The sequence below is a fragment of the Saimiri boliviensis genome, chromosome 6 (genome assembly GCF_048565385.1).
Source record: "Saimiri boliviensis isolate mSaiBol1 chromosome 6, mSaiBol1.pri, whole genome shotgun sequence".
Lineage (NCBI taxonomy): Eukaryota > Metazoa > Chordata > Mammalia > Primates > Cebidae > Saimiri > Saimiri boliviensis.
In genome coordinates, this window is record NC_133454.1 from 111,742,742 (window position 1) to 111,770,214 (window position 27,473).

Consider the following 27,473-nt stretch of genomic DNA (forward strand, 5'->3'; position numbering starts at 1 on the left):
TGCTCCAGCCACAGTGGCCTTTTTGCTGTTCCTGGCACTTGCCCACCATGCTACTTCTTCAGGGCGGTTTGCTTGTTTAGAGTCTTTCCTGGAATGCTTTTCCCGCAGGCATTCTCCTGGCCTGCTTACTCTCTTGCCTGCCTTGACTGATTAATTCACTGTTGGGTGTGCACATAATAGGGCTTCCCTAAACATATGCCAGATAAGTGGATAGATTTGAATTGATAGCAAAAGGAGAAAAGTACTTGTTAATTTAGAAGGGAATCAAGAAGCATGTACAAGGTGGGTGGGATTTTTCTGCGGTAGGGCAGAGCATGGTGTGTTCAAGCGACTGGAAGAACACCAGTGTGGCTAGAGCACACTAGTGGAGTGAGGCAGGATGAAAGATGAGTGAAGAAGGGAGTGCGACGTAAAAAACAAAATGGAGCTGGTAAAGAACTCCTTTGAGAAGCCAATGAGAAAGGGAGGAGAAAGAGAATACTTACTGGAAGGGATGTGGGGCTGAAGGAGATTTCGAGTCTTCTTTCTGCTTGTGAGAATGAAACAAGACTGTGTGTAGAAATGCTTTCTGTGAAGGGCTGTGTGTATGTAAACTGTTTTGCTGTTGTCTCCAGAGCATCTGTGGTTGTACCAGAAGAAAAGATGTCAGATGTGTACAGTATTTTGCAGAGCATCCCCCAAAGACAGATTGAAGAAATGCAGAGACAGGTAAGACGCCAAGTCCAAGCAGCCCTCCTGGGGAGGTGACGTGGGTGGTACTGAAATGGTGGCCTTGACTGTTTGGATACAGAGGGACAGGAGCTGAGTGCCTGAGTGGGGCTAACTTCCCCCACTAGGTCAACTAAGCAAACTTAAACGATAGGAAATTCATGTTAGGTGAGTTGTGTCAAATAAGGTTTGAAATAATAACTCTCAGAGAATTCTGCAGAGGTAAGCCTACTGCAATTTTAAGGCCTTAGTATAGCAGATGCAAAGCTGAAGCTCTTTGGAGGTTTGTAGTTACAGCAGGTGATAGTCATAGTGACTAAGACAGCCACGGAGGCCAGACCATTTCAGAGCAGTACCTCTGTATAGTTATTGACCATGAGACTATTGCTGCAGAAACTAGCCCAGTTTCCCAGTTCAGACAACCTTTGTAATTAGGGAGTCCTCCCTTCTCTTTTGGAACATTTGTCATTTTCCTGACTCTCTTTCCAAATTTCTCTTCTACCTTCTGACGACCCCATTCCCTGAGCTGCTCTCTGACTGTTTAATACCCCACTGGGTGTCCCGCTTAGTCCTGCTTTCCTTTCTTTCTCCCAAAGTACATTTAATTGGGTTTAAATATCAAGCAAGGTGAAAATGTTAAGAAGACTATGCCCAAAATTTTTAATGGACTTTTAAAAAGGTTTAATCTTTGTCAAAGATCACCTGTGTGGGAGATGAGCAGGCAAAGAGGCTTGGCAGATTCTCAGCATTAAGTGGGTAACTGTCCAATGCAACCGCCTGCTGTCAGTTCAAATGCCCACCCTCAGGCAGAGAGCCTGCGTTTGGCCTTGTCCTAGGAATCAGCCACAGGCTTCTGTCTGGATGCGGGCAGTGCAGCTGTCTGGTTGTGTGGGAAGGGGATCTGGGGTTCTAACTGTTTCTTAAAGTTTCACTCTGTCCTCCTGCTTGAATCTCACTCTTTTGTGCAGTGTGACTCAAGTTTTTCTCAGCTGATTTAGGATGTAGCTCTCTTGAGTCTATAGCGTCAGTTAGCACTTCTTCCTCTACTTTTCAGCTTCCACATGTTGATGCTGTTATCTTGTCTCTCATTCTCTTTATCTTAGGGTATGCATACCTTAATTTAGGAAATGCCCCTTGTCATTTTAGGGTTTTAGGAGAGAGTGAAATTAGTGGCTGTGTGCAGCCCACCCTCTTTATTATGACAGGGAACCTCTTATCAGACACAGATTAAGTCTGTAGGTTCTTGCCTCAGATTGCTTGGCTTGGGTGTCAGCTCTGTGGGTTACAAACTCTGTGCCCTTCATTAAGGATCTGCCTTCTCTGAGCTCAGTGACCTCATCTGTACATTTTGGTATCCTGGTTTGAATAGAAGTCACAGGTTAGTTATAGCTTCCCTGCAGTTTCTTTATAATATCCTCATGTTCGTTTTAAGTTTCTGGGTTTCCCAGTTGTTATTTAACTGCTGATTTCATCTGAGTTTTTGTGAATCAGAAAATCAGTTTAGAGATCTCTAGATTTTTTAATCTAAACCTGTGGTTCCTAAAACTTGTACAGAAGAAAATGCTCCTTGAGGAGTCATAGTGTTTGTGTACTTTGTGTTACCTTTTTTCCCTCCCTGAGACAGAGTCTCACTCTGTAGCCCAGGCTGGAATGCAGTGGCATGATCTCAGTTCACTGCAACCTCTGCCACCAGAGTTTGAGCAGTTCTCCTGCCTCAGCCTCCCGAGTAGCTGGCGTGCACCACCATGCCTGGCTAAGTTTTGTATGTTTAGTAGAGACGGGATTTCACCATTTTGGCCAGGCTGGTAGAACTCCTGACTCCAAGTGATCTGCCCACCTTGACCTCCCAAAATACTGGGATTATAGGCATGAGCCACCATACCTGGCCTGCTTCGTGTTACTTTTCATGGCATCTTGATGTACTAATAAAACTAAATATAGAATTATGTGCTAAAGCAGAGACCATTTTATACCAGAATCTAGTCTACAAAAGTTAAGAAAAAACTGAGGTTAAATAAGCAAATTCTATCTAGTCACTGTCTCCACCCCTCCACCCTGACGCTGGGAAAGAGAATCATTTGGTTTTTGGAGCAGCATATACTGCCAGCTCACGGAGTACTGTTGCCCGTGGGAGGGTGGTGTGAGAACTGCAGGTCTGGGATAAGCTTAGTCATTTTCAGTGGTGGCTCAGAATCGTAGAACAGTTGAGATGGAATGAATGCCGGTCATTTAAAACAGTGTACTTTTGAGTTATTTGAGTTTGAAGAGACACACTTACAGTCAAAAGACTTGGGTTTGATCCCTGCCTCTGTCCCTTTCAACTGCATGACCATGATGGGTCCCCAGAGCTCCCTAGGCTTCCATTTCCTCATTTATGAAATGAAGGGGTTGGCTAAATCATCTGTCATGTTCCATGTGGCTGTTAAAAAACTCTATGAAATGCTTGTCCCTACCAAGAATATTACTCTCCTTGACAACATTAATAATTGAGTGGTCATCTCCTCTCCCTTTGAACAGCTCTAGTCACAAGGGCCACTTGCCTCCTCTGGTGGTGAACAGTCCGCTATGCCAGCTTACAAAAGAAAGGTGGGCTTGGCACTTTCCTGACCCCCTTTCTAACTCTTTTCTGCTTTCTGATGGCCTCTTTCCCTGTGCTGCTTTCAGGCTGTCTAAAGCTCTGCTGTGGCGCCTCGCTAGTCCTGCTCCCCTTTCTCTGAGTGATTCATACTCCAAAAATGACCTCTTTTCTTCTCCCAGCCCCAGATTTCTAGAGTGGGCTGATCTCAAGTAGATGAGAGATTATCTGGTTAAAGTGATTTCCAGTTAGGTATAAAGGATGACTAGGTTTGTTCAACTACTACTGGATTCCAGTAGCACCCCTCCCCCCAGTTGTGATCACCAAAAATGTCTCTAAACATTGCTTACCGATTGTCCCTTTTGGGACTGGGGGTGGAGAACAGGCAAAATTGCTTGGATTGAGAACCACTGTTCTCTATAGATTGTTAAATATCTCATCTCTCTAAAATTAGAGTTCTTTGGTTCTATAACAAAATATACTATTTCCAAGATATTCTTGTCATTTTGCTTTCTGTTTACCTTCTATCGATTTAACCTGACCTTGGCAGGAGTAACAAATAAAAAAAAAAGGAAAAAAGGTAAAACACCTGATTCTGCAAAGTTCCTATGCCTTAGTGAATTCTCTTTAGGAAGGTCAGATGTGGGTCTTTTTGCAAGACAGGCATCCACTTTTAGGGGAAAGCCTGTTGTATCAGTAGTTGATATATTAGAGCCTCTAGATAACGTGTCAGAATGAACTGAGAGTGAGGAGCAGAGGGTCTGATTTGCTTGCAGAGAAACTCCCAACTAGCTTAACTGAGCTGCATTGGACAGTTATAACCAGCAGAGGTCTCCATCCACTTTTAATTAACTCATTTTCCCTCTGAGTATTTAAATCTTTCCAAGAAATCCTAAATGCCGTGAGCCACTCTGATGCTTCACACTGACATCTTCCTGATAACTGCTCTCTAGAGACCATTTCTTTCAGATGAAGAAGAAATAGTGGTTGGCACAGGATTTAAGTCTCCCTAGATGTGATAGAGCTAAAGTTTCTGATTTGGCCCCAGAAATGTGGGGGTAGGAGCTTGGTGAGGAAGGTATTAGAGCAACATTTTGCAGTTTAGAATTTAGAGTCAAAAAGGCTACAATCTGACAGATGTCTGCAGTGGTGAAAGTCCTTGTTGTGACTTGGGAATTTGTTTGTACCAAGGGAGAAAGTCATTCTGCCTGACAAGGAAAGGAACTTAGATTCCCCTCTCGACCTAAGATGTGATAGTAGCAGCCAAAAAGTTAACTATAAGGCTAGAGCCTAATGTAAGTAACAGCTATAGTTAGACTAAGACTTTTGAGGAAAAGTACAACCTGTGTCTCTGGTATCTATTCCTGAAGGCCACCAATGAGTGGTGCTGCCACACGTGGCATTGGACAGACTACTGGGGGCTTACGGGGCTTTTTGTGGGGAAGTTAAAAAACAGTTTCTTAAGTTAGTAGAAGATAGTAGTTGTAACAGTATAAAGCTGACTTATCAGTTGGCCTTTTATTGTCCTATGAGCTAACAATTAACTAGTTAGTTAATTTATTGAATCCCTAATTTTTTTTTCAGGGAGAGATTATAGGAGATAATAAAAAATCTGTGATCCCCATTCACAAATGGCTAATAGTAGTGTTGGGGATATATGGGTAGAAGCATAAAGACAGTTGGGAAGAGGATGTCAATTTTTCTGTGTACATTAGGGGTCTGAAATAGAAGAGAAAAAGTTGGGGCTAAAGTTGTCAGGATGGATTTATTGGAGCGGTAGAATTTGAGGTAGGCCTTGAGATGGGAGTTCCATCAGCCATCTGCCTTATGTTGGAAGGCAGGCAGAAGTATGCAGCTAAATATTTTTCTGTAGTCAAATGAAACATTCATATCTCCAGTCTCCCCTGAATCACAAAGAAAAAGTACACAAGCTAGGGTCTTGGAAGGCTGGATAGACACTAGACTGTATCGTTAGAAATGTTTGTGTGGATAGGGAGGAAGGTGTAAATGGATCCCCAGTTTATCTGTTGAGTAGAATTTCCAAACATTCTTTTATTGGTCAGTGGCTCCACCAGCAGTGACCTCTAACCTCAACCACACTAGGAGGTGGAAGTCAGGAGCCTGCCTTGCCTTTGAACTCTTCTTTGTACTCAATTGACTAGAAGCCTTTGAGGTGGCAGAAACATTCAGCATCTTCTTTTCTCTCTAGCCTTTAACACTTGGGGTACATTCAAATACCAGTTTCTTTTCAGTTTGTTACACGGATCCATCTCAATGTGCCTTCATATTTTTCTATTAAGCATAACTAAATATTGGTGCTGCAGAGAAGCACTGAAGATGTAGTGGGCTGATTAGGAAAAAGTCAAAACACTTTCATTTAAGAAAATAAAACCTCTGGACTATAGTTGGGCCTAGTTCTGATCAAGAAGAGAGTAGAGGGCCGGGCGCGGTGGCTCAAGCCTGTAATCCCAGCACTTTGGGAGGCCGAGGCGGGTGGATCACGAGGTCGAGAGATCGAGACCATCCTGGTCAACATGGTGAAACCCCGTCTCTACTAAAAACACAAAAAAGTAGCTGGGCATGGTGGCACGTGCCTGTAATCCCAGCTACTCAGGAGGCTGAGGCAGGAGAATTGTTTGAACCCAGGAGGTGGAGGTTGCGGTGCGCCGAGATCGCACCATTGCACTCCAGCCTGGGTAACAAGAGCGAAACTCCATCTCAAAAAAAAAAAAGAGAGTAGAAGAGGCCACAGAACAGTAAATATGTGTGCATACACTGAAGTTCATGTGCTTTATAGGAAAGCCCCTCTGAGGGGCGTCTTATTTTATCCTGCTTGCATACAATTTCAACATATTGAATTATTTGGTCTCCATAGTCATAGTAGTTTGGAAGCCACTGATTTAAAGTGAAGAAAGACTACTAACAGTGAAGGTATCTGAGATGGGTTATCTGCCAATCTGGTATGAAAAAAAGAAGATGGAAAAGCTTTTTTTTTTTTTTTTTTTTTTTTTTGGAGATGAGAGTCTTGCTGTGCCACCCAGGCTGGAGTGCAGTGGTGCGATCTCGGCTCACTGCAACCACTGCCTCCTGGATTCAAGTGATTCTCATGCCTCAGCCTCCTAAGAAGCTGGGATTGCAGGCATACACCACAGCTCCCAGCTAATTTTTGTGTTTTTAGTAGAGACAGGGTTTTGCTGTGTTGGCCAGGCTGGTTGTGAACTCCTGGCCTCAAGCAATCAGCCCTCCTTGGCCTCCCAAAGTGCTGGGATTACAGGTGTGAGCCACTTCGTTGGCTGGAAAAGCTATTTTTAGCAAAAAAGAGTTCTCAGCGTATTGAATATAAGGACAGACAGCTGTGCACGTTTCACTATATCCTGGGTGTGTCATTGTAAAATGGATGAATTCCTCAATTCAGAGAAGTACATCTTTATTTTTCATATTTTAAATTTCTGACATCCAGATAAGTCTTGTCATCAATTTGAACATCAAATGTCGTTTTTGTTTCTTCCCACCAAACTGTTATTAATGAGGCATCCTAAAATTGAGGAAATACAGGAATTACTATTCATGTTAATGTCCCTGAATCTTTCAGCTAAGGTTTCATTTTGTTTAGCATGTATATTTTGAAGACGTTGGATCTTGCATAATATGTAGTATAAGGTTTTCTGTTTAAAATGTTAGTTTTTATTTTTAAACAGAGTTTGTTATTTGCTTAAAGGTGTAAACTCTCAGATGTCTAGAAACCTTAGCAACCCAGACTGATGTATTATCTGAGGGTTCCCTGTGCTGCCGGCCGGTCTGTCATGTCCATGACAGTTATATTGCTGTCTGTGTCCATTTCTCCCTCATTTCCCGCCCCCAGCGTACACCAGTTTACAAAGCAGACTCAACAGAGTAGTAAGCTAGGCCATTAGAAGAGTAGTCTGAATTTTTTTTTTATGTGAAGAAACTGAGGATAAAGAGATATAAAGTAATCCTCCCAAGACCACACAGCATGTGGGGGACAGACAAGCAGCACACTGTGTTCTGCTGCCTACAACTTCGTTCAAACCACAGAGCTGTGTGGCCTGGATTGAGAGTAAAAATCAGGATGCACTTCCCAACCATTCAAGCTAAGTGCTTATTGAATAGTCTTCCTTGAAAAGTGGTTGTTTGAGACATTTAGGACTGGACACATCCCTGGAAATATATTATGAGGAATGTGGAAAAAGTTTCACTCTAATTTCCAGTATCAGTATTGTAATGTAATGTAATGTCTGCTGTTCTTATTCACCGTGCACCTCCACTGTGAAACTGAGGATTTTAAAAAATATACATAAACTGGCTCTTGGGGCTTAAAAGAAAATGCCAAGTATTCCCTGCATATCCTCCTCCCCTCTCCAGTCCTGACATGCCACTCCAGGCTGTATTTCTCAGTCTCTGCTTTTGTACTTGCCCTTAAACAGCTACTGGCTGCCTCCCTTAAACAGAGCGCATGGGCCTGATCCCTGGAGTTCTTTCTGTGAAATAGGCAACCATGGTTTTGATACAAACGGAGGCTCTTTGGCCAATGGGAGAGCCTTGGTGACGGGTATAATCATTTGGTGGGCTATTTTAAATGTCACGATTTTGTTTTCAGTAGCACTCTATATTCTGTTTGAACTTTCCTATGTATATATATCCCTACTGTGAAGGAAAGCGGTCAATGTGTGTTGTTTGAAACAGGATAAAATAAGGCCTTATTTAATTGGAATGCTTAAGGAAGACCATTTTTATGTGTTTAACTGTTTTTTTCAACTTTGGTATTAAGAACCTTGTTGGAAAAAGACTTTTACCAAGTATCTGATGGGAAGCCAAGAAAAGCATTTTAATAGAACTGTCTCAGATTTACAATGCACTAGGGCCTGTAAATAAATTTTCCTGTCTTTAAGGTTTGGACTGATTTGCAGTTGTTTCGTATAGCTTCTGAGATCTAAATCCATACAGTCCAGATGGAGAGACCATAAAGCTACCTTCCCTGGCAGCCTTGGTCTGTCTTGTCTGTGGGCAAATATGATCGAGTAGTATGTGGATCTTAGTCTGTATAGGTCACTCATCTTATTGTGATACCAGTTTTAATTGGTTTGGTGGCTTTTCCAAGAGCAGCTCACCTAAGCATTCTTTAAATTTAGGAGGATTAGAGTTCTTAATTTCATAATGCAAATCAGGTAAATAAATACGGATTAAGGACTTGCTTTGTTCCTACTATTGTATTGGCATATTGAGGGAGATTTTAAAGAGGGTGGGCATAGATCCTGTCTTTAAGAAAGACCCTCAAGTTGCTGGAAAGAGAACTTTCAGTAATACATAAATTACAAGGCCAGGAGTGCTGTGTATTCAGTTACGCTAAGGAGAGTAAGGAATGACCTCAAGATCAGAGTGGATCAGAAAGTGAAAGGAATCTTCACACCTGGGTAGCCTCACATAGGGAGCGTGAGCCTCAGGGCACCGACTTCCACCAGGAGGTTCTGCAGAAAGACTGGTAGATAAGAGGAACATCCTGTGGCACAGGCGCGGGAGGCAGGGGAGAGCTTTGAATATCAGCAACAAAGAACTTGGTTGAGAACTGAAGGGAAGGAGGGTAGCTAACAACAAGCAGAGGGTAATGAAAAGATTTGTGAGACAAGGTGAAAGCAGTGAGTATAATTGAAGAGATTTAGGAAAGAAAGAAAAGAGCTGGAAGGGACCTTAGAAATTATTCAACCCATTCCTTGTATTTTACAAATGACAAGTAAGCCCTAGACTTGGAATAATCTTGAGAGTGAATTGTTAGGCCCAGCCTCTAGCTGGAACCTAGGTCTCCTGACTCCCAGTCTGGTGATTTTTTTTTTTTTTTTTTTTTCATGGTGTACTGCAGTATTTTCCCAACTGAGAATAATGATTCGTTAGTAGATCATGAAGTCAATTCAGTGAGTCACAACTGGCATTTAAAAAAAAAATGAAATATAATAGGAAACTGTTACAGAGAGCTTTATATATAGTAGGGGTAAATATTTCCTGTAACTTTGGTTCCAGTAGTGAGTTGTTGCATAAAATGTATTTGTGTGTTTCTTACTGTGGGTCCCAGTCCAGAAAGTTTGAAAAATGTTGGTACTGGAAAGCCCCGTGGGCCTGTGAGTTGCAGAGACCTGAATTTGAATCCTGCTCTGCTGGGTGTGTACAAGTTTTGTAGCTTCTGTTTTCTCATCTATAACCTAGAGCTGATAATAGTCTGGAGTAGTTGTGTTGATTAAATGAGATCATTAACTCAAAGCATGTAGATTCTGCACCCCCTGCCCTTGCTCCATGCTGGCAGTCCTTTGGGAGAGCTCCTTCTGGGTCAGCATTTGAGTATTAGAAGGAGGCTCCAAGGTATGCAGAGTCTTAAAGAACCACAGTAAGTTATAAGTACGGATGTGGTATGCATTTGCTTCTGGGCTTGGAAACTTAAAAGAGAATTTATTCCTGTGGGTTCTGGTGTACATTTTACGTCTTGGCATGGAAGGAGGTTCACTTCTCTGTGTGTGTTTTGTGTGTGTGTGTGTGTGTGTGTGTGTGTGTGAGAGAGAGAGGATCAGAATGGCTTGTAGGGAGTTAAAAATCAGTGACTCTTTAGCTGACTTTTTTTTTTTTTTTTTTTAAATTCAGGCACGTTTAGATAAAGTGTTTCCCCTTTCCAATGGGGAGAAAAATTATACTGAGCCTTCCCTGCTACTGATATTTCTTTGCCATATCATAATTTTATCCATCTTTAATTAAAAGAACTTATAGAGGAAAGTTAAAATCACAATAGATGTCTGAGTGGTAAACAGCTGAGGAACTGCAGTCTACTGAGGATAAACTAAAAGGAAATTTTTATGTGAATTAAAGAGGACTGGTCACATACCTTTTAGAAATAGCTGTTCGCATCCTGTTGAAAGGAGAATGAGTTCTGATATGTGATTTTCATGGTGCTCTCTGCCTCTTCACTTTTCCTCTTCTCCCCATTCTGCTGCCTCTGCCTCCCTTCCCCCACATCTTTCTAGCCAGCTCCATCCCATGTTGGAAATCCCACTAGAGAGGCGAGACGAGTTTCATCCCCATCATATGGGGGCCAGGGGCTAAAGCACTCCCATAAATCTGCAGCTCATTTTAATGCCACGTTAAAACAGTGTGAGCGGCTGGTTTCCGTGGCCCCTGCCCTTTTCTTTATGGGCTTCTTTGGCTCTTCTTTATAAAGAGGCCCCGTGGAGTCATTTTAAAGTCCTTATCAGTTTGCTGACAGCTATATGGGCCTTTCTGCTGAGTCCAGGAGCTCAGGCAGGCGTGTGAAACTTCTGATATTAAAATTGAAGAAAAACGCCAGGCAGAAGGGATTGGGTGGTGGGGCAGTGGTATGGAGGTGAAAGACTAGCAAAATAATTAACCTTTGCAGGTCCAGAACCTCACTGTTGGCCATTGGTAGGGGCAGGGCAGGGAGGGTTCGGCAAAAGAGGGTTTTCCAAGGGCTTTTATTTTTATCCCAAGATTAGAAATGCCATTCCACTGTCAGTTTGTGCTGTCACGGTTCAGCAAGTGAGTTGGGCAACTCTGAAGGGTTAGGGTGGCCAGGTTTGCAATGAATTTTTTCCCTAAAGTCAGTCTGACTGGCTGGACCTCTGCTCTCGTGTCTCTGCCAGCTCCAGCCTGCTGTCTCTGCCTCCACAGCGTCACCGTTATCAAATTTAAAGGGACTTTCATCAGTCTGCTTTGCTGCCCCTTTTAGACCAGATTGTTAGCTCTCAATAATCCTCCCAGAAAGCTTCATGGAAACACCAGGTCTTCCATAAATGTCAGCCTGTGATGCTTGGCCCTTTTTACCCTCTCCGTTGTAGAGAAGCAGACTAGAGGCTGCTCCTCCTTCTATCTTACCACTTTTCCTTTCTTTCTTTGCTGGAAAACTGCAGCAGACAGCTGAGGGGAAGGAAAAACCATTACCTGGATCAAGGCCAGTGGTTTGATGAGAGCTTCAAAATCTTTGGCATCTCCTGCCCAGAATGTTTTTCCAGGCATTTTAAAAAGAGCATCCTTACTCTCCTCTCCTTTAAACCTTCCAACTTTGACTTCCAAAGGGGGAGGGATGGGTAGAATAAGCCCTCAGAATGTACTTTATATCTTCCTGCTCTTCTTCTAACTAAAGCTTTTAGGAAGAGGTTAGCAGTGATAAGCAAAATCCGATGGGCATATATATTTTTAACTACTCTGTACAGCTTTCTGGCACAAACATGTTATTTTTCTTTTTTCAAGTGGACATGAGCAGTTTTGCAAGTGTGTTCAATTTAAAATAGTCATTTAACTTGAGGTTGAGGCAAAAGCAAGGAATTTTTGTTGTAAGTTAGTCAAACATATATAGCTGTTGATCTTGGATTGTCATTGAACAAATAATAAAATATACTGATTCATTTTATTACTTGTGTAGCTCCTGTGGGGAAGAATACAGTCATCCCTCAGTGTCTGTGGGGGATTGGTTCCAGGACCTCCCGCAGATACCAGAATTCAAGGATGCTCAAGTCTCTGCTATAAAATGGTGTAGTATTTGCATATGACCTCTGTGCATCCTCCCTTATATTTCAAATTATTCCTAGATAATTAATACTTCCTAATACAAGGTGAATGCACTGCTGGCAGTTATACTACATTGTTTAAGGAATAAATGACAGGAAGAAAAGTTTGTATTTGTTCAGTACAGGCGCAGTTTTTTTTCTGAATATTTTTGATCTGTGATTGGTTGAATCCATGGATGTGGAACCACGGTTACAGAACCACAAATAACGAGGGACCAACTGTCATTAGGTACAAAAACCAAATGAGTGGCAAAACAAAACGAAATGCCCCCAACTTCAAAGTGGCAGAATCACATTTTCATACTTTTCTGATGACCAAGTTGATATTATCTAATTAGTTAAGTTTAATTTAGGGCAGTGAACTGGGTGTTATTGTTTATAGTGTACTTTTAACCAGCTGAGTAATTTTTAAGTATATTGGAAGTTGTCAGTAAATTTATGATCATGAACAATCTTCATTCCACAGCCTTTTGAAGGGGGTGGGTGAAATGGTCACAGTTTCCTCCTTGGGCATTTATTGGAGAATTGTCTCTAAAGTTAATCGTCAGTTTAATCCCTTGTAATGAGTTCCCAATATGGGGTATTGCTTTAGGAAATAACCTCTCTAATGAAAGTGTTAAATATTAGTTTGCAGCCTGTATAAGAATTGTCTGAGTCCTTGGGGCTGGTTTCCCACAGGGTGGGACTATCTGACAAGTATTTCCAAGAAATAAGTGCTCCTTACAGGAAGTGCAATGCAGGTTTGTGAATTCATGCTGTACCTACTTAGACAGATAGCTAGGTTTACAATACAATAACTTGTAAATTATCAGGTGTCAATATGGTAGAGAACTCACTTTTTTCAAATCTTGAAATAAGGGTTAAACTGATTTAATAAGTCATTTCACTGATAAAGTAAGTCGCTTTGTATATTTGCTCAATTTAGTATGTTGATGGCTAACATGCTACAAATATCGGCAACAATGGAAACGTAGGATTTCTGTCTCAATAAATATTAAAATAACTTATATACTTATGTGTATTCTGTCTCCTTTAGCATTGCAGAGGCTGAGAGAATTTGGAGTTGCCTAATTATTTTTGGCATGGCATAATTTACAGTTTTCTAGTAGCACAATTCATCTTATCATTCTGTGCTACTGTTCTTGGGAATGTAAGACAACAGTCACTTATATTTATTTCATTGTCTTCACTCACAGTACAGAAGTAGCTCCCTGTAAGCCATTTCTGGCAATGTAGTTGTTTTTCTACTGGTAACTTCAAGGCTAATTTGTTATATTGAAATGGCTACTTATTGCCCATTTTGATAAGGACTTTAATAGTAGGAAAACAGTTCACTTGTTCTTTCAGATTCCAGTACTTTCTTATGAAGAGGACCAAGTGGTTTCTTTCCAAGTGTTTGAAGTCTATATTGAAGTGTTTTTAAGTTTCAGGTTAATTTGATCAGGATTTAATGATCTTATATACGTATGATTTATATTTCAGAAAGACCTTTGAGGTTTTCTTTGGTTTTAAGCTGCAGACTATGCTTGAGGGCAGCAGTGTAGTATTTTGGCATTTGATGGTATTGAGGAGACCTAGGATACACTGAAGGGTCTGAGTAACATGCTCAAGGACTCTGAAGCAGTGTATAGAAAATATCTGCTGAAGGGAGTAGTACCGATCCTACTCCCTTCAGCTTAGAATAACTCCAAATCATGATTTCCCCTGAAAACTCTTTGCCTAGCAAGCTGTAAATGACTTCACATATGATATATCAGTAAGTATAATCTTTAGAAATATTTTATTTATTTATTTACTTTAATTTTTTGAGACAGAGTCTTACTCCGTTGCCTAGGCTGGAGTGCAGTGGTGCGACCTTGGCTCACTGCAACCTCTGCCTCCCAGGTTTAAGTGATTCTCCTGCCTCAGCCTCCTGAGTGGCTAGGATTACAGGTATACACCACCATACCTGGCTAATTTTTGTATTTTTAGTAGAGATGAGGTTTCACTATGTTGACCAGGCTGGTCTTGAACACCTGACTTCAGGTGATCCGCCCACCTCAGAGTGCTGGGATTACAGGAATGAGCCATTGTGCCTGGCCTTGGAAATACTTGTAGATTAGAAACTATAGAATAGAAGAAATCCAACTGTCTAATCACCTACTATAGCAATTTATAACTGTGAGATTTACAAATTGCTACAGTAGGTGATTAAAGGGATAGAATTCCCTGGGGGAATTTTCAAACTTCACATACCACTCCTACTCCCACTCTTAGAGGCTTTCCGGGATAGGGGCTTGAGACATGAATCTATTTTAAGAGTCCCTGCCATAACAAACCACAGTTACTCCTCTTCACAGGTGTTTGTCATCCTTCAGATGAGAAGGGACAAGGAGAAAGTGAGAGCCACTGACGTCGCAAGTATAGCTCATTCTTTTCAAGAGTCCCGTTTTGGGGAACTTAACGCTGGGGTCTCTTAGAATCACCAGCAGAGCTTATCTCTATAACCCTTCATCAGAAGATGGGGCTTTCCACCAGCAAGCAGTTTAGAGAGGACTCATCTGCCTGTGGTCAGGTGCAACAGTGATAACATGGTACATGGGACCTACACGATTCTCAATGTCTTTTTTCTGGGAATGTGTAATAATAACAGTGGAAAGGGCTGCTGTGCCACCTGACTGATGGGTTAGTATTCATGGCCAAAAGGCAAACGTGCCAGAGTGTCTCCTTGGTGTTCTGTGGAATTGTTGCTCTGCGGGAAAGAAAATAGAGAACATCACCCTAACATGGCTGTCATGGTAGCAGCCTCGGAGATGAAGTAAGGTTTCATTTCTGCCCTCTTAGTCCCTTCATGTGTTGTGTTTGTGTGTGTGTTTTAATTAAAAGGGACAGGTTTCTCAAGTGTGCCTGGTTGGAGTGAGGCTTGTTTTATATTTGCTTTCTCTAATCAAACAAACTTACGCTGTCTTTCTCCTGGTTTTAGTATAGCAAACATGGGAAATCTTGCCCCAGGCAGATTCCTTTATAGCTAGTTGACCCAAGTTGTGCTCCTATTTATTTATTTTTGATGACACATCTTGATTAAAGGTTTCCAATCCACCTTTCAGCTCTTCCATGGAACCAGCCAGGAGGGAGAACTGGTCAGCTGCTTATCACCAAATAAGCTCCCTGGTCTGGCCTGGGGAACAGTGGGATTCACAGGCGTGGGTGACTCAGAAAACTGGGCCCAGCAGAAATGAACCTCTAGTTTCTTTGCTGAGAAGGCTTGACCAAACACAGTTTTATTGGTCAGTGGCTCCTGCTTTAGTAACCTTTCACCCCTGTGGCTCTTGGAGGTGCAAGCCACTGGCCAGACTTGCCTTTGAACTCCTCATGGCTCCTGCCACCTCAAAGGCTCCCAGTCAGAGGCTGGTGTTTTGCTAGGGACCTCACCTCCCAGCAGGGTTTCAGCAGTTGGGAAAACCGATCCACCCTTAGAACATTGACATATTTGAAGGTGATACCCCTGAGACTTGAAACCTAGGGCTTTCTATTTCAGGAGCTGTCTGTCACACGCCAAGAAACATGACTCAGGCTTCCCCTTTTCCCTTCTTGACCCCTTCTTGTTTCCCGGAGGACAGGAGGTCATAACATGGGAGCCTTCCCTCAGAGTATTCATGAAGTCCGCTCTTACTGTCAGGCTCTTTCACCCCTTATTCTTCTAACTTTCCCCAAGTGGCATTTATTTCGAAAGTAAGTTTTTTTGTTTGTTTTTGATTTTTTTTTTTAATAGGGCAAAAGCATGCAAATGGCAAACATCTTTGGTGTTTGGGAACGTAGTGGTGAAGATGGTTTAGTGAGTGTCGTGTCTGTGTGCTCAGTCCTAAGCTTTCAGATCACGGAAGTCCTAGTTATGAGAGAGCCCGGCTGTGGTTTTCTTTGCCTTCTTGATTCCATTCCATCTTCAGAAAAAAACTAGATTTTGCAGGAAGACGTAGAAATAGCATGGATTGTCCTCCCACATCTTCTTGGGTTCTTGCCCGAGGAGCAGAAGTGAGAACTTTTGGTATTTAGAGGCAAATTAAGCTATCCCTATTAAATGACTTCAGTATAGCTTCTTTGGCAAGAAATCAGACATCTCATTCTAAAAACATTGAGTAGAAAACGCCTCTTCTGCTCTCTTCCTTTCTCCGCCATCGTGGTGTGTGCTTTAGTCCGTTTCTCACCATGTCTTCTCACAAGACTTTCAGGATTAAGCGATTCCTGGCCAAGAAACAAAAGCAAAATCATCCCATTCCCCAGTGGATTCGGATGAAAACTGGTAATAAAATCAGGTACAACTCCAAAAGGAGACACTGGAGAAGAACGAGGCTTGGTCTGTCAGAAATCACACATATTCATGCTGTCCCAAGGTCACAATCGAGTGTTACTAAACCAAGCTATCGGGAGACGTTTGAATAGATTCCTTTCTCTATCTGTTATGAAGGCATTAGTTAGTACAACCCACAGTGCTTCCATTATTCATGTTTAAAAAAAAAAAAAACGTTTTGGTTGCCTGGGTTCAGTAATAAATATGTGAGACCTTTCACTTCAAAAAAAAAAAAAAAAAAAAAAAGCCTCTTCTATTCATGATGCCTTTAGCATAGAAAAGGAACAAATAATATCCATTGAAGTCTTTGCTTTTTTGCAATTCAAATAGAATATTATTGATGATATTATAATACTACCTCTAGTAGAAAGGACAGTCTGGCAAGGTCTCTTTCTGCCTTAGAGCAAAGTTTAAGTTTTTAGAAGAGTTATCAGAAGAGTTAGGCCTATATCTACCGTTGTCTTTTTCTGTGGTCGTGGGTGTTTTCGTGAGTAGGGTCATGAGCTCACGTTTCACAGTTTCAAAGGGAAGGACCACATTAACATTTATGTTAACTACTGTGTCTGGTACTGTGCTAGAAGCTTCCTCCTGAAAAACTGATAGGTAGCTATTATTCTCATTTTAATAAAGGAGCAAAGTGAACTTTAGAGGCTGAGTACCTGGCCTGAGGTTATAAAGCTTAGGTGACAGACTCGAGATTGGGAAGAATTTTGGCATATGACTAAAAAGTATGAACTTTATTTATAAAGCTCTATTTTTTCCCCTTGTTTAGAGTACTCTTGAACTATTATAATCATCTAAAATATTTGTAAAATGCCTACTTTGGGTAATATACTGTACACAAGTTAAGAGTTGTACAAGCTGTAGTTCTTGTTCTCAAGTGGCCAACATTTTTGAAGGAAGGGGTATGTGCTGTCGATTCGTGTCTTTATGAGTTTGCTAGAGCTGCTGTCACCAAATACCATAGACGGGTGGCTTAAACAGCAGAAATCTGTTTCTCACGGTTCTGGAGACTGGAAGCCCAACATCAAGGAGTCGGCAGGGAAAGTCTCCTCTGAAGCTTCTCTGCTTGGCTTGCCGATGGCTGCCCTCTTGCTGCCTCTTCCCACATCATCCCCCCCATGTCCATGTACCTCTGGTGCCACTCTGCATGTCCAAATTCCTCCTCCTTAAGAACACCAGATTGGATCAGGGCCCATCTTAACAGCCTCATTTTCACTTAATCACTGCTTTGAAAAGGCCCTGTCTCTAAATACAGTTACGTTTTGAGGTGCTGGGGTGAGGATATCAACATGTGAATTTGGGGTAGACAATTCAGCCCAGCCCCAGGTCTGTATAAAGTATAAGAGCCAAAGTCATTAGTCTGAGAAAGGGTTTTGCTTCTGAATGGAGTGACCTCTGAGGTGTTTTCTCCTAACTACATTCTCAACTCCTTTTCAAGTGTAAGCAGTTGTCATGGTGTAAGGCCAGGCAGCGGGTAGGAGCCTGGGAAGAGGGGCGCTGTTACTGCCACCCATTGCATTTCAGGTTGAAACACTGAATTGGCTTGTTGGGCTCACTCCGAATTTGTGAGGCAGCTCTGCCCTGGATACCTCATCTACAAGACAGGACTTGTGCTCCTGCTTCCCTGTCACCACAGGATAAGTTAGATTCCTAAACGCGTCTATTAAGCCTAATAAATGCTCAGTTTTGTTTTGTTTTGTGGTATCAGTGGAAAGACTCTTGGAGGTGCCTTTTTTTGAATTGAAAGGTTGCATATCACAGTTTATGTTTTCATTCCAGAAAGGGAAGGTTGAAGGTTCAGGATTCTACACTAGATTGAGAGCTTCAGTCCTTTAACAAATGCTTGAGAATTTTAAAAAGATTTAGTAATACAGAAACTCTCTTGTAATAAAAGCAGTTCTTCATTTTTACACTCATGTCATTCAGGATGGTTGATTTGGGGGATCAGAGGACAGAAGGGTGGCAGAAGAAACAGATTTATGAAAATAACGTATTTCTATCCCTAAAGAGAGATTGAAAGTTTATCCCTGTAACGTTGCATGCCTGCCATTTGTTGCCTCACCTAGAAGCATCAGCTAGATAAACCCACCCCAGCACATATTTGTACACCCTGGTTCTCTGGATCAGCCCAGGTGATGGAGTGTTAATGTAGTAGTAAATTGTAATAAAGAAGAAATCTTTTCAGCATTTTTTTTAAAAGCTTTTTTAAAATTGCAGAATTATCATCTCCTTGGCCCAGATAGAGTCATGGATCTTCCCTACCTCTTTTGTATGTTTTTCAGAGCACTGGATTCTCCTTGACTAGTAGGCAGGGCACAAAGTGTTTAGAAGATTAAGGAGACACAGAGGCTTCTCAGTTTATCTTCTGTAAAATATGTAAATAATTTTTTCTGATGTTTTGATCCATTGATCGATTAGTAAAGCAGAGTTTTCTAATACCACAATTCTTTAATAGCAGCCATATTACATGCATTAATTATTAACGGACTAGGAAGATATCTGGTGTTTTTTTTTTTTAATTGAGCATTTTCCTCCTTGTACTCTGTGTTACCTTTTTTTTTTTTTTTTGGTAGCAAATTTGTTGGCATAATTGGGGCATTCAACATTTAAAATTTTTGGACCTGAGAGAAGAGGTTTACCTTTAATCAAGTGTTAGTTTCTTTTATCCAGCAGCAAGCTACTATTTTTAGGTGCTGTAGGATCCTCCCTATCTCCGAGGAAGTAACTCTCAAGGGAATTGTACGCTGAGCATCACGCTTGGAGCAAGGCACGTTGGAGTACTAACAGTGGCATGAGAGTTAGCGGGACAGCAGTCACGTGCATCTGTTTCTATCCTGTCCTTTTCAGGATTCTTAGTACATGCCTTTGGACAAGTCACTTAGCTTTCAATGTCTCCATTTCATCATCTGTTTATTTTTATATTCTCTAGTAAGGACTAACTCCCAACTATGTTACAATAAAAGAAATCAAGGTAGAAAGAGACTAGGGGTGAACGTGGGTATTATGTTATCTAGACAACTGCTCCCTAAATGTTGTTGAGGAAACTTCTTGGTTATTGTTATTCTCAGAAGGGTCTTCCAACATCATTCAAGATAGACACATAACAGTCCTTGCCACTGTGTTGGGTCAGAGGTTAAATGCCTCTCTTAAATTAGCCAAGAGCATATAGGACTATGCCTGAGAAAGGGAGGCTTCTGGAAAAATTGAACTTCATGGAGCGTTAGGAGTCTTGAAGTCACTGACTGATTCTTTCAGGAATCTGTGTAGGACCATAGCCCAGCAAGCACATGCCCCAGTGTTACCCAAGGTAAATCAGGAAGTCTAGAGAAAAGCAGGACCAGTAAACCCCCATGAACCTGTCAGTGGCTCAATTTTCTTATCATAAAATAGGGATAATTTCCTTGGGTTGCGAGGATTCAGTAAATTAATACAGGTAAAACACTTAAAATAGTGCCCAGTACAAAGTAAGTACCTAATTTAATCAACAGATATTTATTGAGCACCTGCTTTCTTCAGGTACAGTTCTCAGTCCTATAGATGCCACAGTTAACAAAACAGACAACAAATCTCTGCAGGCTTGGAACCTCCATTCCGCTGGGAGAACAGGTGTTAGATGATGCTGATGGTGATGATAGTGAGCATTGTCATTATCTGAGGTCACAGATGTTGGAAGCAGAATGAACTGTGAGCATTAAGTTCACTTTTTCACCCTTTCTCCAGGGGCATTTGTCTTTTACACTGAGGTAAATATGTTTTTTGGGAAATTCCTGTGTTTAAGATGGTTTCTAGGTTGTTTGTCTTGCCTTTTTTTTTCTCTGTGTTCCTTCTTTTTTTTTTTTTTTTTTTTTTTTTTTTAAATCTAATTGCAAATTTACTTGTCTATTCCAAACTCCATGGCATAACTTAGAGAAAGACAAGAGTTTGGGATTGAGTGCAGTGGCTCAGGCTTGTAATCCCAGCATTTTGGGAGGCTGAGGCAACAGGATCACTTGAACTCAGGAACTCAAGACCAGCCTGGGTAACACAGCAAGACCCCTTCTCTACAGGAAAACAAAACAAAACAAACAAAAACTTAGTTCAGTGTGATGATGCATGCCTGTAATCTCAGCTACTCGAGAGGTTGAGGGGGAAAGATTGCCTGAACCTGGGAAATGGAGGCTGCAGTGAGCTGTGACTGTGCCACTGCACTTCAGCCTGGGTAACAGAGCAAGACCCTGTCTCAAAAACCAGTGGAGTTTGGAATCCCCATTCTTCGTTTGCCTCTATTTGTCCCATGTTCTAGCTCTTTTTTTTGTAACCTTTCTCTGATGATACAGGTTTTTAAACTATAGGAATCAATTATGTAATCCAATGCCATATAAGCTTGTAAAGAGCTTGTAAATACATACTGAATCTTGAAAATAAAACTTGCCTAAAAACTCTCGTGAACTTACATGAGTACACTATTTTGATATCAGAAAGTATTGTCTTGGAGTTAATCATTTAGACCAGGCTTCCCCAAACTTTTTACACAGGGGGCCAGTTCACTGTCCCTCAGACCGTTGGAGGGCCGCCACATACTGTGCTCCTCTCACTGACCACCAATGAAAGATGCGGCCCGCGGGCTGTAGTTTGGGGACGCCTGATTTAGACCTCCTACCTACATTTTTGTCATTGTTAACGAATATATGTTTTAGCCGTTTTCTCTGGTGGAACTAACTGCATGTTAATTCTTTAATTACCCCCCATAAATATAAATACTGAGACTGGAGATGAAAGGAAGTAATATGCTTCGAAATGGATGACATGTGCTTATATATGGGCCTTTGGGAATTTTCCAGGCCGCTCTGTTTGAGAATAGGATTTGAGTGTTGGTCCATGTATTTTCTTGTTTTTCTAACCTTTGAGTGACTCATAGTTTTGGATGTAATAATAGATCTAGAACTCCCCAAAATTAAACTACACAGAGAGGAAGTTGTTGCATATTCAACTTTTCATATGTGGATGGGGCTACTGCTGATGTTGAGAGTTCTTCCGAAGTTCTTTGGAACATGCTAGGGAAACATGGCCTGGCAGACTGTAGACAGCCTTTTTTATCTCAGCACCAGCGAAATGGGATTAAACTGGAGTAGGTTAAGAAATGGTTAACAAAAATGCTAGGAGTGGAGAAAGTTAGATTTAAAGGAGCGGGATCTTTGTAGCTAACCAAGAGGTAAGGTCCTGAGCAAATTGTCAAAATCCTGAGAAGGGCAAAAGAGAGAAATAAGGTCCATTTAATACGGCACAGAGTTTCATAATTGTGTTTGTTTGTTAATAGTAAAACTTTTTTTCCTTGTCACTACTTATGTGCCAACTGGTTAGAGACTATTTTTAAAAAGACAAAACCACAATAATAAACAACCCACTGTGGATTCCACGTTCTTATATATTTTTTAGAAGGATGGAAATGTGGGATAAGATAAAAAGAAAATTAAGATTAAATCCTAGGAGCGATTCATTCCTAGTGAGAATTATTGGGCTCTATAGGAGATCCTGGGAAGAAACGAAGTATGTGTTCGCTAGGGTGTGATACACTGGATCTTGCACTGGACAGTGGCTACATTTAAAAGGGTTCTCAGCTGTTCCTCCAGCTTAAAATAGTGTCTCTACTGGTCAAGCCAAGTCTAGTCTCGCCTTGCTGCTGCTGAGAAAAATTAATTGTGATGTTAAAGATAGAGTTTTCTCTCCTTAATCCATTTCTGATTTGTCGGGACACATGGGCCTTATTCTAGAAGAAATTCAGGATGCTAGTGTAAAGAAGCTGTAAGAATCCACAGACCCATTATACAACAGCTGTAGTATTTATGGGCAGGTTTCTTGAGTCCCTGCCCATAGGTGAGAGCTAGTAAATTTTGCTTAACATTGTGTGCCAAACAGAGAGTTTTTGATTTGTCTGAGAAGGTACGTTTTTTCCCCCATAGAATTACAGTGCGTCAGAGAATAGATGCTGATTGTTGTGAAAAATTAAGTGTCAGATGAATTAGAAAAGAACTAAGGCTAGTTTAAAGGAAGAGATGAAAAATAAAGTACAGATAGGCTTTTTTTTTTTAAATTAATAAACTTTAGATTTTTTTAGAGCAGTTTTAGGTTCACAGCAAAATTGAGCAGAAACTACTCGAAGAGTTTCCGTATGCCCCCATCCTCATAGTTGTCCAATGTACCCCACTATTTACACTGAATACCACAGTGATACATGTCTTACAGTTCATGAACCCACACTGGCACATCATTATCACATGACGTCCATAATTTATATTAGGATTCACTCTTGGTATTTTATATTGTATGGGTTTGGACAAACATGTATCTGCCATTGTAATATACAGAATAGTTTCATTGCCCTAAAAGTCCTCTGTGCTCTACCTATTAATTGCTCCCTTCTCCCATCTCTTGGAAACTACTGATCTTTTTACTGTCTCCATGGTTTTGGCTTTTTTTTGAAGTCATATAGTTGAAATCATACAGTATGTAGCCCCTTCAGTTTAGCTTCTTTTACTTAGTAATATGCATTTAAGTTTCCTCCATGTGTCTTCATGGCTTGGTAGTGTGGGTAACTCCCCATATTGGCACCGAGGAATAAAAGCGAAGCAGAACCCTGGCACTGTTAGGGCTTAAAGAATATCTCACTTTATAGTGTTACTACTCAGCTATTTCCTTTTATATAATCCTTTACATAATCATATATTAGTTTATAGAAATAGGGCTTGACAAATCCCTTTCTATAATCCTCTCTATATAATCATATAATAGTTGATAGTATGAGTGCCTAAAAAATATTTCCCGGCCGGGCGCGGTGGCTCAAGCCTGTAATCCCAGCACTTTGGGAGGCCGAGGCAGGTGGATCACAAGGTCAAGAGATCGAGACCATCCTGGTCAACATGGTGAAACCCCGTCTCTACTAAAAATACAAAAAAGTAGCTGGGCATGGTGGCATATGCCTGTAATCCAAGCTACTCAGGAGGCTGAGGCAGGAGAATTGCCTGAACCCAGGAGGCGGAGGTTGCGGTGAGCCGAGATCGCACCATTGCACTCCAGCCTGGGTAACAAGAGTGAAACTCCGTCTCAAAAAAAAAAAAAAAAAAAAAAATTTCCCTACATATATATCTATAATTATATCTTAGTTCATAATCGGAGGAATGCCTAGAATGGACACAGTACAAAGCATAAATTAAGGAATAAGCAGCTTATAATCGGAGGAATGCCTAGAGCAGACATAGTGCAGAGCATGATTTAAGGGACAAACAGTTATACCAGGACAAGAATCCATGGTCCAGATGGCAGCGTTCAGTATCCTAAAGATACCTGCTGTATAGCAGGCTTGGGGCGAGAGCCACTCCTCTTAATAAAGGAATGGTAGGACTTTGCTCCAGTTATTGTGGAAGGCTGCCCTCAGACCGGCAATCCACCTTGGTAACTGTAAACTTTATCAGCTCTTGCTACTGTGCTGCTTAAAAAGCATCTTCCCATAAAACCCATTAGAAGCTTCCAGAAGGTGGCGGTAACCTTAACAGCTCTGTCACTGCTATGTAACTTAAAGCATTCTCCTATACATCTTCTTAAAAATAGTTTGCCCATAAATAGAAGTATTGCACACTGCACCCTCTTCACTGTGCACGACCCACCTTCAAGCCTCAGTGACCTAATGGGGGTGAACTCCTTACTGCACATGGCCCTTACCTTCATGGGAATGGGCCCCTTGCTGCGTACTGTCCACCTCCCAGCCTAGGTAACCTAATGGGGGTGGACCCCATGTTTTATTGCTCACGACCCTATCACTATCCTTAAAGATGATTTCACTCACTGCCCTGCCCCCAACCTATACACAATAAATACTCATGCTTCTAAACATTCGGGGCCTCACCTAACTCCACTCATAGGTGGCGTGGCCCCCCAAGCCCAGCTGCATTTTCTTTGTACTTCTGTGTCCTGTTTCTTTATTTCTTGAATCCCGCACCTCAGCACAGCATAAGGCTCACCCCACAACCCTGTGGGGCCCTCAGCCCTACAGGTAGCTCATTTCTTTTCAGTGCTAAATAATATTCCATTGTCTGGATGTACCATGGTTTATTTGTTCAGCTCCTGAAGGGCATCTCGGTTCCTTCCACGTTTTGTATATGAATAAAGCTGCCATAAACATCTGTGTATAGGTTTTTGAGTAGACATAAGTTTTCAGTGCATTTGGGTAAATGTCAGGGAGCACAATTGCTGGCTTGCATGGTAAAAATACGTTTAGTTTTGTAGGAACCTGGCAAACTATCTTCCAAAGTGGCTGTACCACTTTGCATTCCCATCCAGAATGAATGAGAGTTTCTGTTGCCCTGCATCTTCACCAACATTTGGTGTTGGATTTTGGCGACTTTAATAGGTATGTATTTGTATCTTATCATTGTTTTTTTTTTTTTTTTTTTTTATTGCATTTTAGGTTTTGGGGTACATGTGATGAACATGCAAGATTGTTGCATAGGTACACACATGGCAGTGTGCTTTGCTGCCTTCCGTTCCCTCACCTGTATCTGTCATTTCTCCCCATGCTATCTCTTCCCACCTCCCCACCCCCCGCCCCTCCCCCATTTCCCCCCAACAGACCCCAGTGTGTAGTGCTCCCCTCCCTGTGTCCATGTGTTCTCATTGTTCAACACCCGCCTATGAGCGAGAATATACGGTGTTTGATTTTCTGCTCTTGTGTCAGTTGTTTTAATTTATAATTCCTTAATGATATGTGATATTGAACATCTTTTCATGTGCTTAGTTGCCATCTATATATGTTCTTGGTAAGGTGTCTGTTCAGGTCTTTCACCATTTTTTAATCTGGTTGTTCATTTTCTTATTGTAGAGTTTTATGAGTATTTTGTTTATTTTGGAAAACAGTCCTTTATTAGATGCATCTTTTGCAAATGTTTTCCTCCAGCCTGCGGCTTATCTTCTCATTCTCTTGACATTATTTGTGGCACATCAGGGTTGTTTAATATTAATGAAGTCCAGCTAATTTATTTATTATTCATTTCATGGATTATACCTATGGTATTGTACCTAAAAAGTCATTGCCATACCAAGGCCATCTAGGTTTTTTCCTATGTTATCATCTAGGAGTTTTAGAGTTTGTTTTTGTTGTTGTTGTTGTTGTTGTTTTTGAGACACAGTCTTGCTCTGTCACCTAGGCTGGAGTGCAGTTGTGTAATCTCAGCTCACTGTAACCTCCTCCTCCCGGGTTCAAGCAATTCTTATGCCTCAGCCCCCCAAGCAGCTGGAACTACAGGTGCACACCACCATGTCTGGCTAACTTTTGTATTTTTAGTAGAGACAGGGTTTCATTGTGTTGGCCAGGCTGGTCTTGAATTCCTGACCTCAGGTGATCTGCCCGCCTTGGCTTCCCAAAGTGCTGGAATTACAGGCATGAGTCACTGCACCTGGCCAGAGTTTTATAATTTTATGTTTTATATTTAGGTCAGGGATCCATTATGAGTTAATTTTTTTGAAGGGTGTAAAATCTGTCTAGATTTATTTTTTTGCATGTAGATATCCAGTTGTTTCAGCACCATTTGTTGAAAGACTGTCTTTTCTTCATATGTATTATTTTTGCTCCTTTGTCAAAGATCATTTTAATATATTTATGTATGTCTATTTCTGGCTTCTCTCTTCTGTTCTGTTGATCTAGTAGTCTATTTTTTCACCAATAACACACTATCTTGACTGTGGCTTTATTGTAAGTTTTGGAATCTGGTAGTCTCAGTCTTCTGATTTTGTTCTTCAATACTGAGTTGCCTATTCTGGACTGTTACCTCTCCATGCAACTTTAGATTCAGTTTGCTGATAGCCACGAAATAACTCTCTGGGATTTTGATTGAAATTTTGTTGACTATATAATTCAAGTTGGGAAGAACTGACATCTTGACAATATTGAGTCCTCCTAGCTAGGAATTTAGAATATCTCTCTATTTATTTAGTTATTTGATAATATTTCATCAGAGTTTTATAGTTTTACTCTTACAGATCTTATACATATTTTGTTAGATTTATACTTAAGTATTTCATTGTTTTCAATGCTAATGTAAATGGTAATGTGTTTTAAATTTCAAATTCCACTTATTCATTGCTCGTATATATGAAAAGGATTGATTTTTGTATATTAAACTTACATCCTGCCATCTTGCTGTAATTGCTTATTAGTTCCAGTTTTTTTGTTGATTTTGTTGGATTCTCTATATAGACAATCATGTTATCTGTGAACAAAGACAGTTTTATTTCTTTTTTCCCTTTTACTTTTTCTTTTCTTGACTTACTGCATTAGCTAGGACTTTCAGTATGGTGTTGAAAAGGAGTGTGAGAGGGGACATCTTGGCCTTGTTCCTGATCTGAGTGGAAAAGCTTTGAATATTTCATCATTAAGTATGATATCTATAAGTAGGATAGATATTCTTTATCGAGTAGAGGGAATTTCTTTCTATTCCTAGTTTGCTGAGAGTTTTTATCATGAATAAGTATTGGATTTTGTCAAACACTTTTTCTGTATCTATTGGTGTGCTCATAGATTTTTCCTGTTTAGCTTGTTGATGTGTTGGATTACATTAATTGATCTTTGAATGCTGAACTAGCCTTGCATACCTGGGATAAATCTCACTTGGTCAAGATGCACATTGTTGGATTTGAGTCCTTTTTTTTTTTAAGAATTTTTTTCTTCTATTTTCATGAGAGAGATTGGTCTGTAGTTTTCTGTTTTGTTTTTAATTAAAAACTTTTATGTGTACATAGGAGGTTTATATATTTATGGGATACATGAGAAAATTCTGATACTGGCATATAATGTGTAATTATCACATTAAGGAAAATGGGATATCTATCCCCTCAAGCATTTATTATTTCTTTGCTACAAATATTCCAAGTATAGTCTTTCAGTCATTTTGAGATGTACCATAAATTATTGTTGACTATAGCCACAAAAAATTGTTGACTACGGTCACTCTGTTGTGCTGTCAAATACTGTATCTTATTTATTCTATCTAACTATATTTTTGTACCCATTAATGGTCTCTTCTTACCCAATCCCTACCCTTCCCAGCCTCTGGCGATCATTCTACTCTCTATCTCTGTGAGTTTAGTTATTTTAATTTTTAGCTCCCACAAGTGAGTGAGAACTTGCCAAGTTTGTCTTTCTGTGCCTGGCTTATTTCACTTAACATAATGACCTCCAGTTCCATCCATGTTGCAAATTACAGGATCGCATTCTTTTTATGACTGAATAGTACTCCATTGTGTATATGTACCA

General features: G+C 40.8%; 2 protein-coding genes across 3 annotated transcripts in view; both read left to right on the top strand.

The window, feature by feature from the left end:
* EXT2 (exostosin glycosyltransferase 2) overlaps window positions 1-27,473 on the top strand; it is a 153,592-nt gene that overhangs the window by 31,528 nt on the left and 94,591 nt on the right. For both annotated transcript variants that reach the window (XM_039470887.2, XM_074401340.1), the window contains exon 7: window positions 615-708. In XM_039470887.2, the coding sequence (XP_039326821.1) occupies window positions 615-708 (94 nt within the window). The remainder of the gene's footprint in view (window positions 1-614; window positions 709-27,473) is intronic.
* On the top strand, window positions 15,274-24,597 carry LOC120364628 (large ribosomal subunit protein eL39-like). The gene has a single exon (XM_074401341.1). The coding sequence runs from the start codon at window positions 16,048-16,050 to the stop codon at window positions 16,279-16,281; it is 234 nt and encodes a 77-aa protein (XP_074257442.1). The 5' UTR covers window positions 15,274-16,047; the 3' UTR covers window positions 16,282-24,597.

Bases quoted from the DNA above. Each gene is read 5' to 3' on its own strand.
- LOC120364628 (XM_074401341.1), top strand. From the start codon at position 16,048: ATGTCTTCTCACAAGACTTTCAGGATTAAGCGATTCCTGGCCAAGAAA.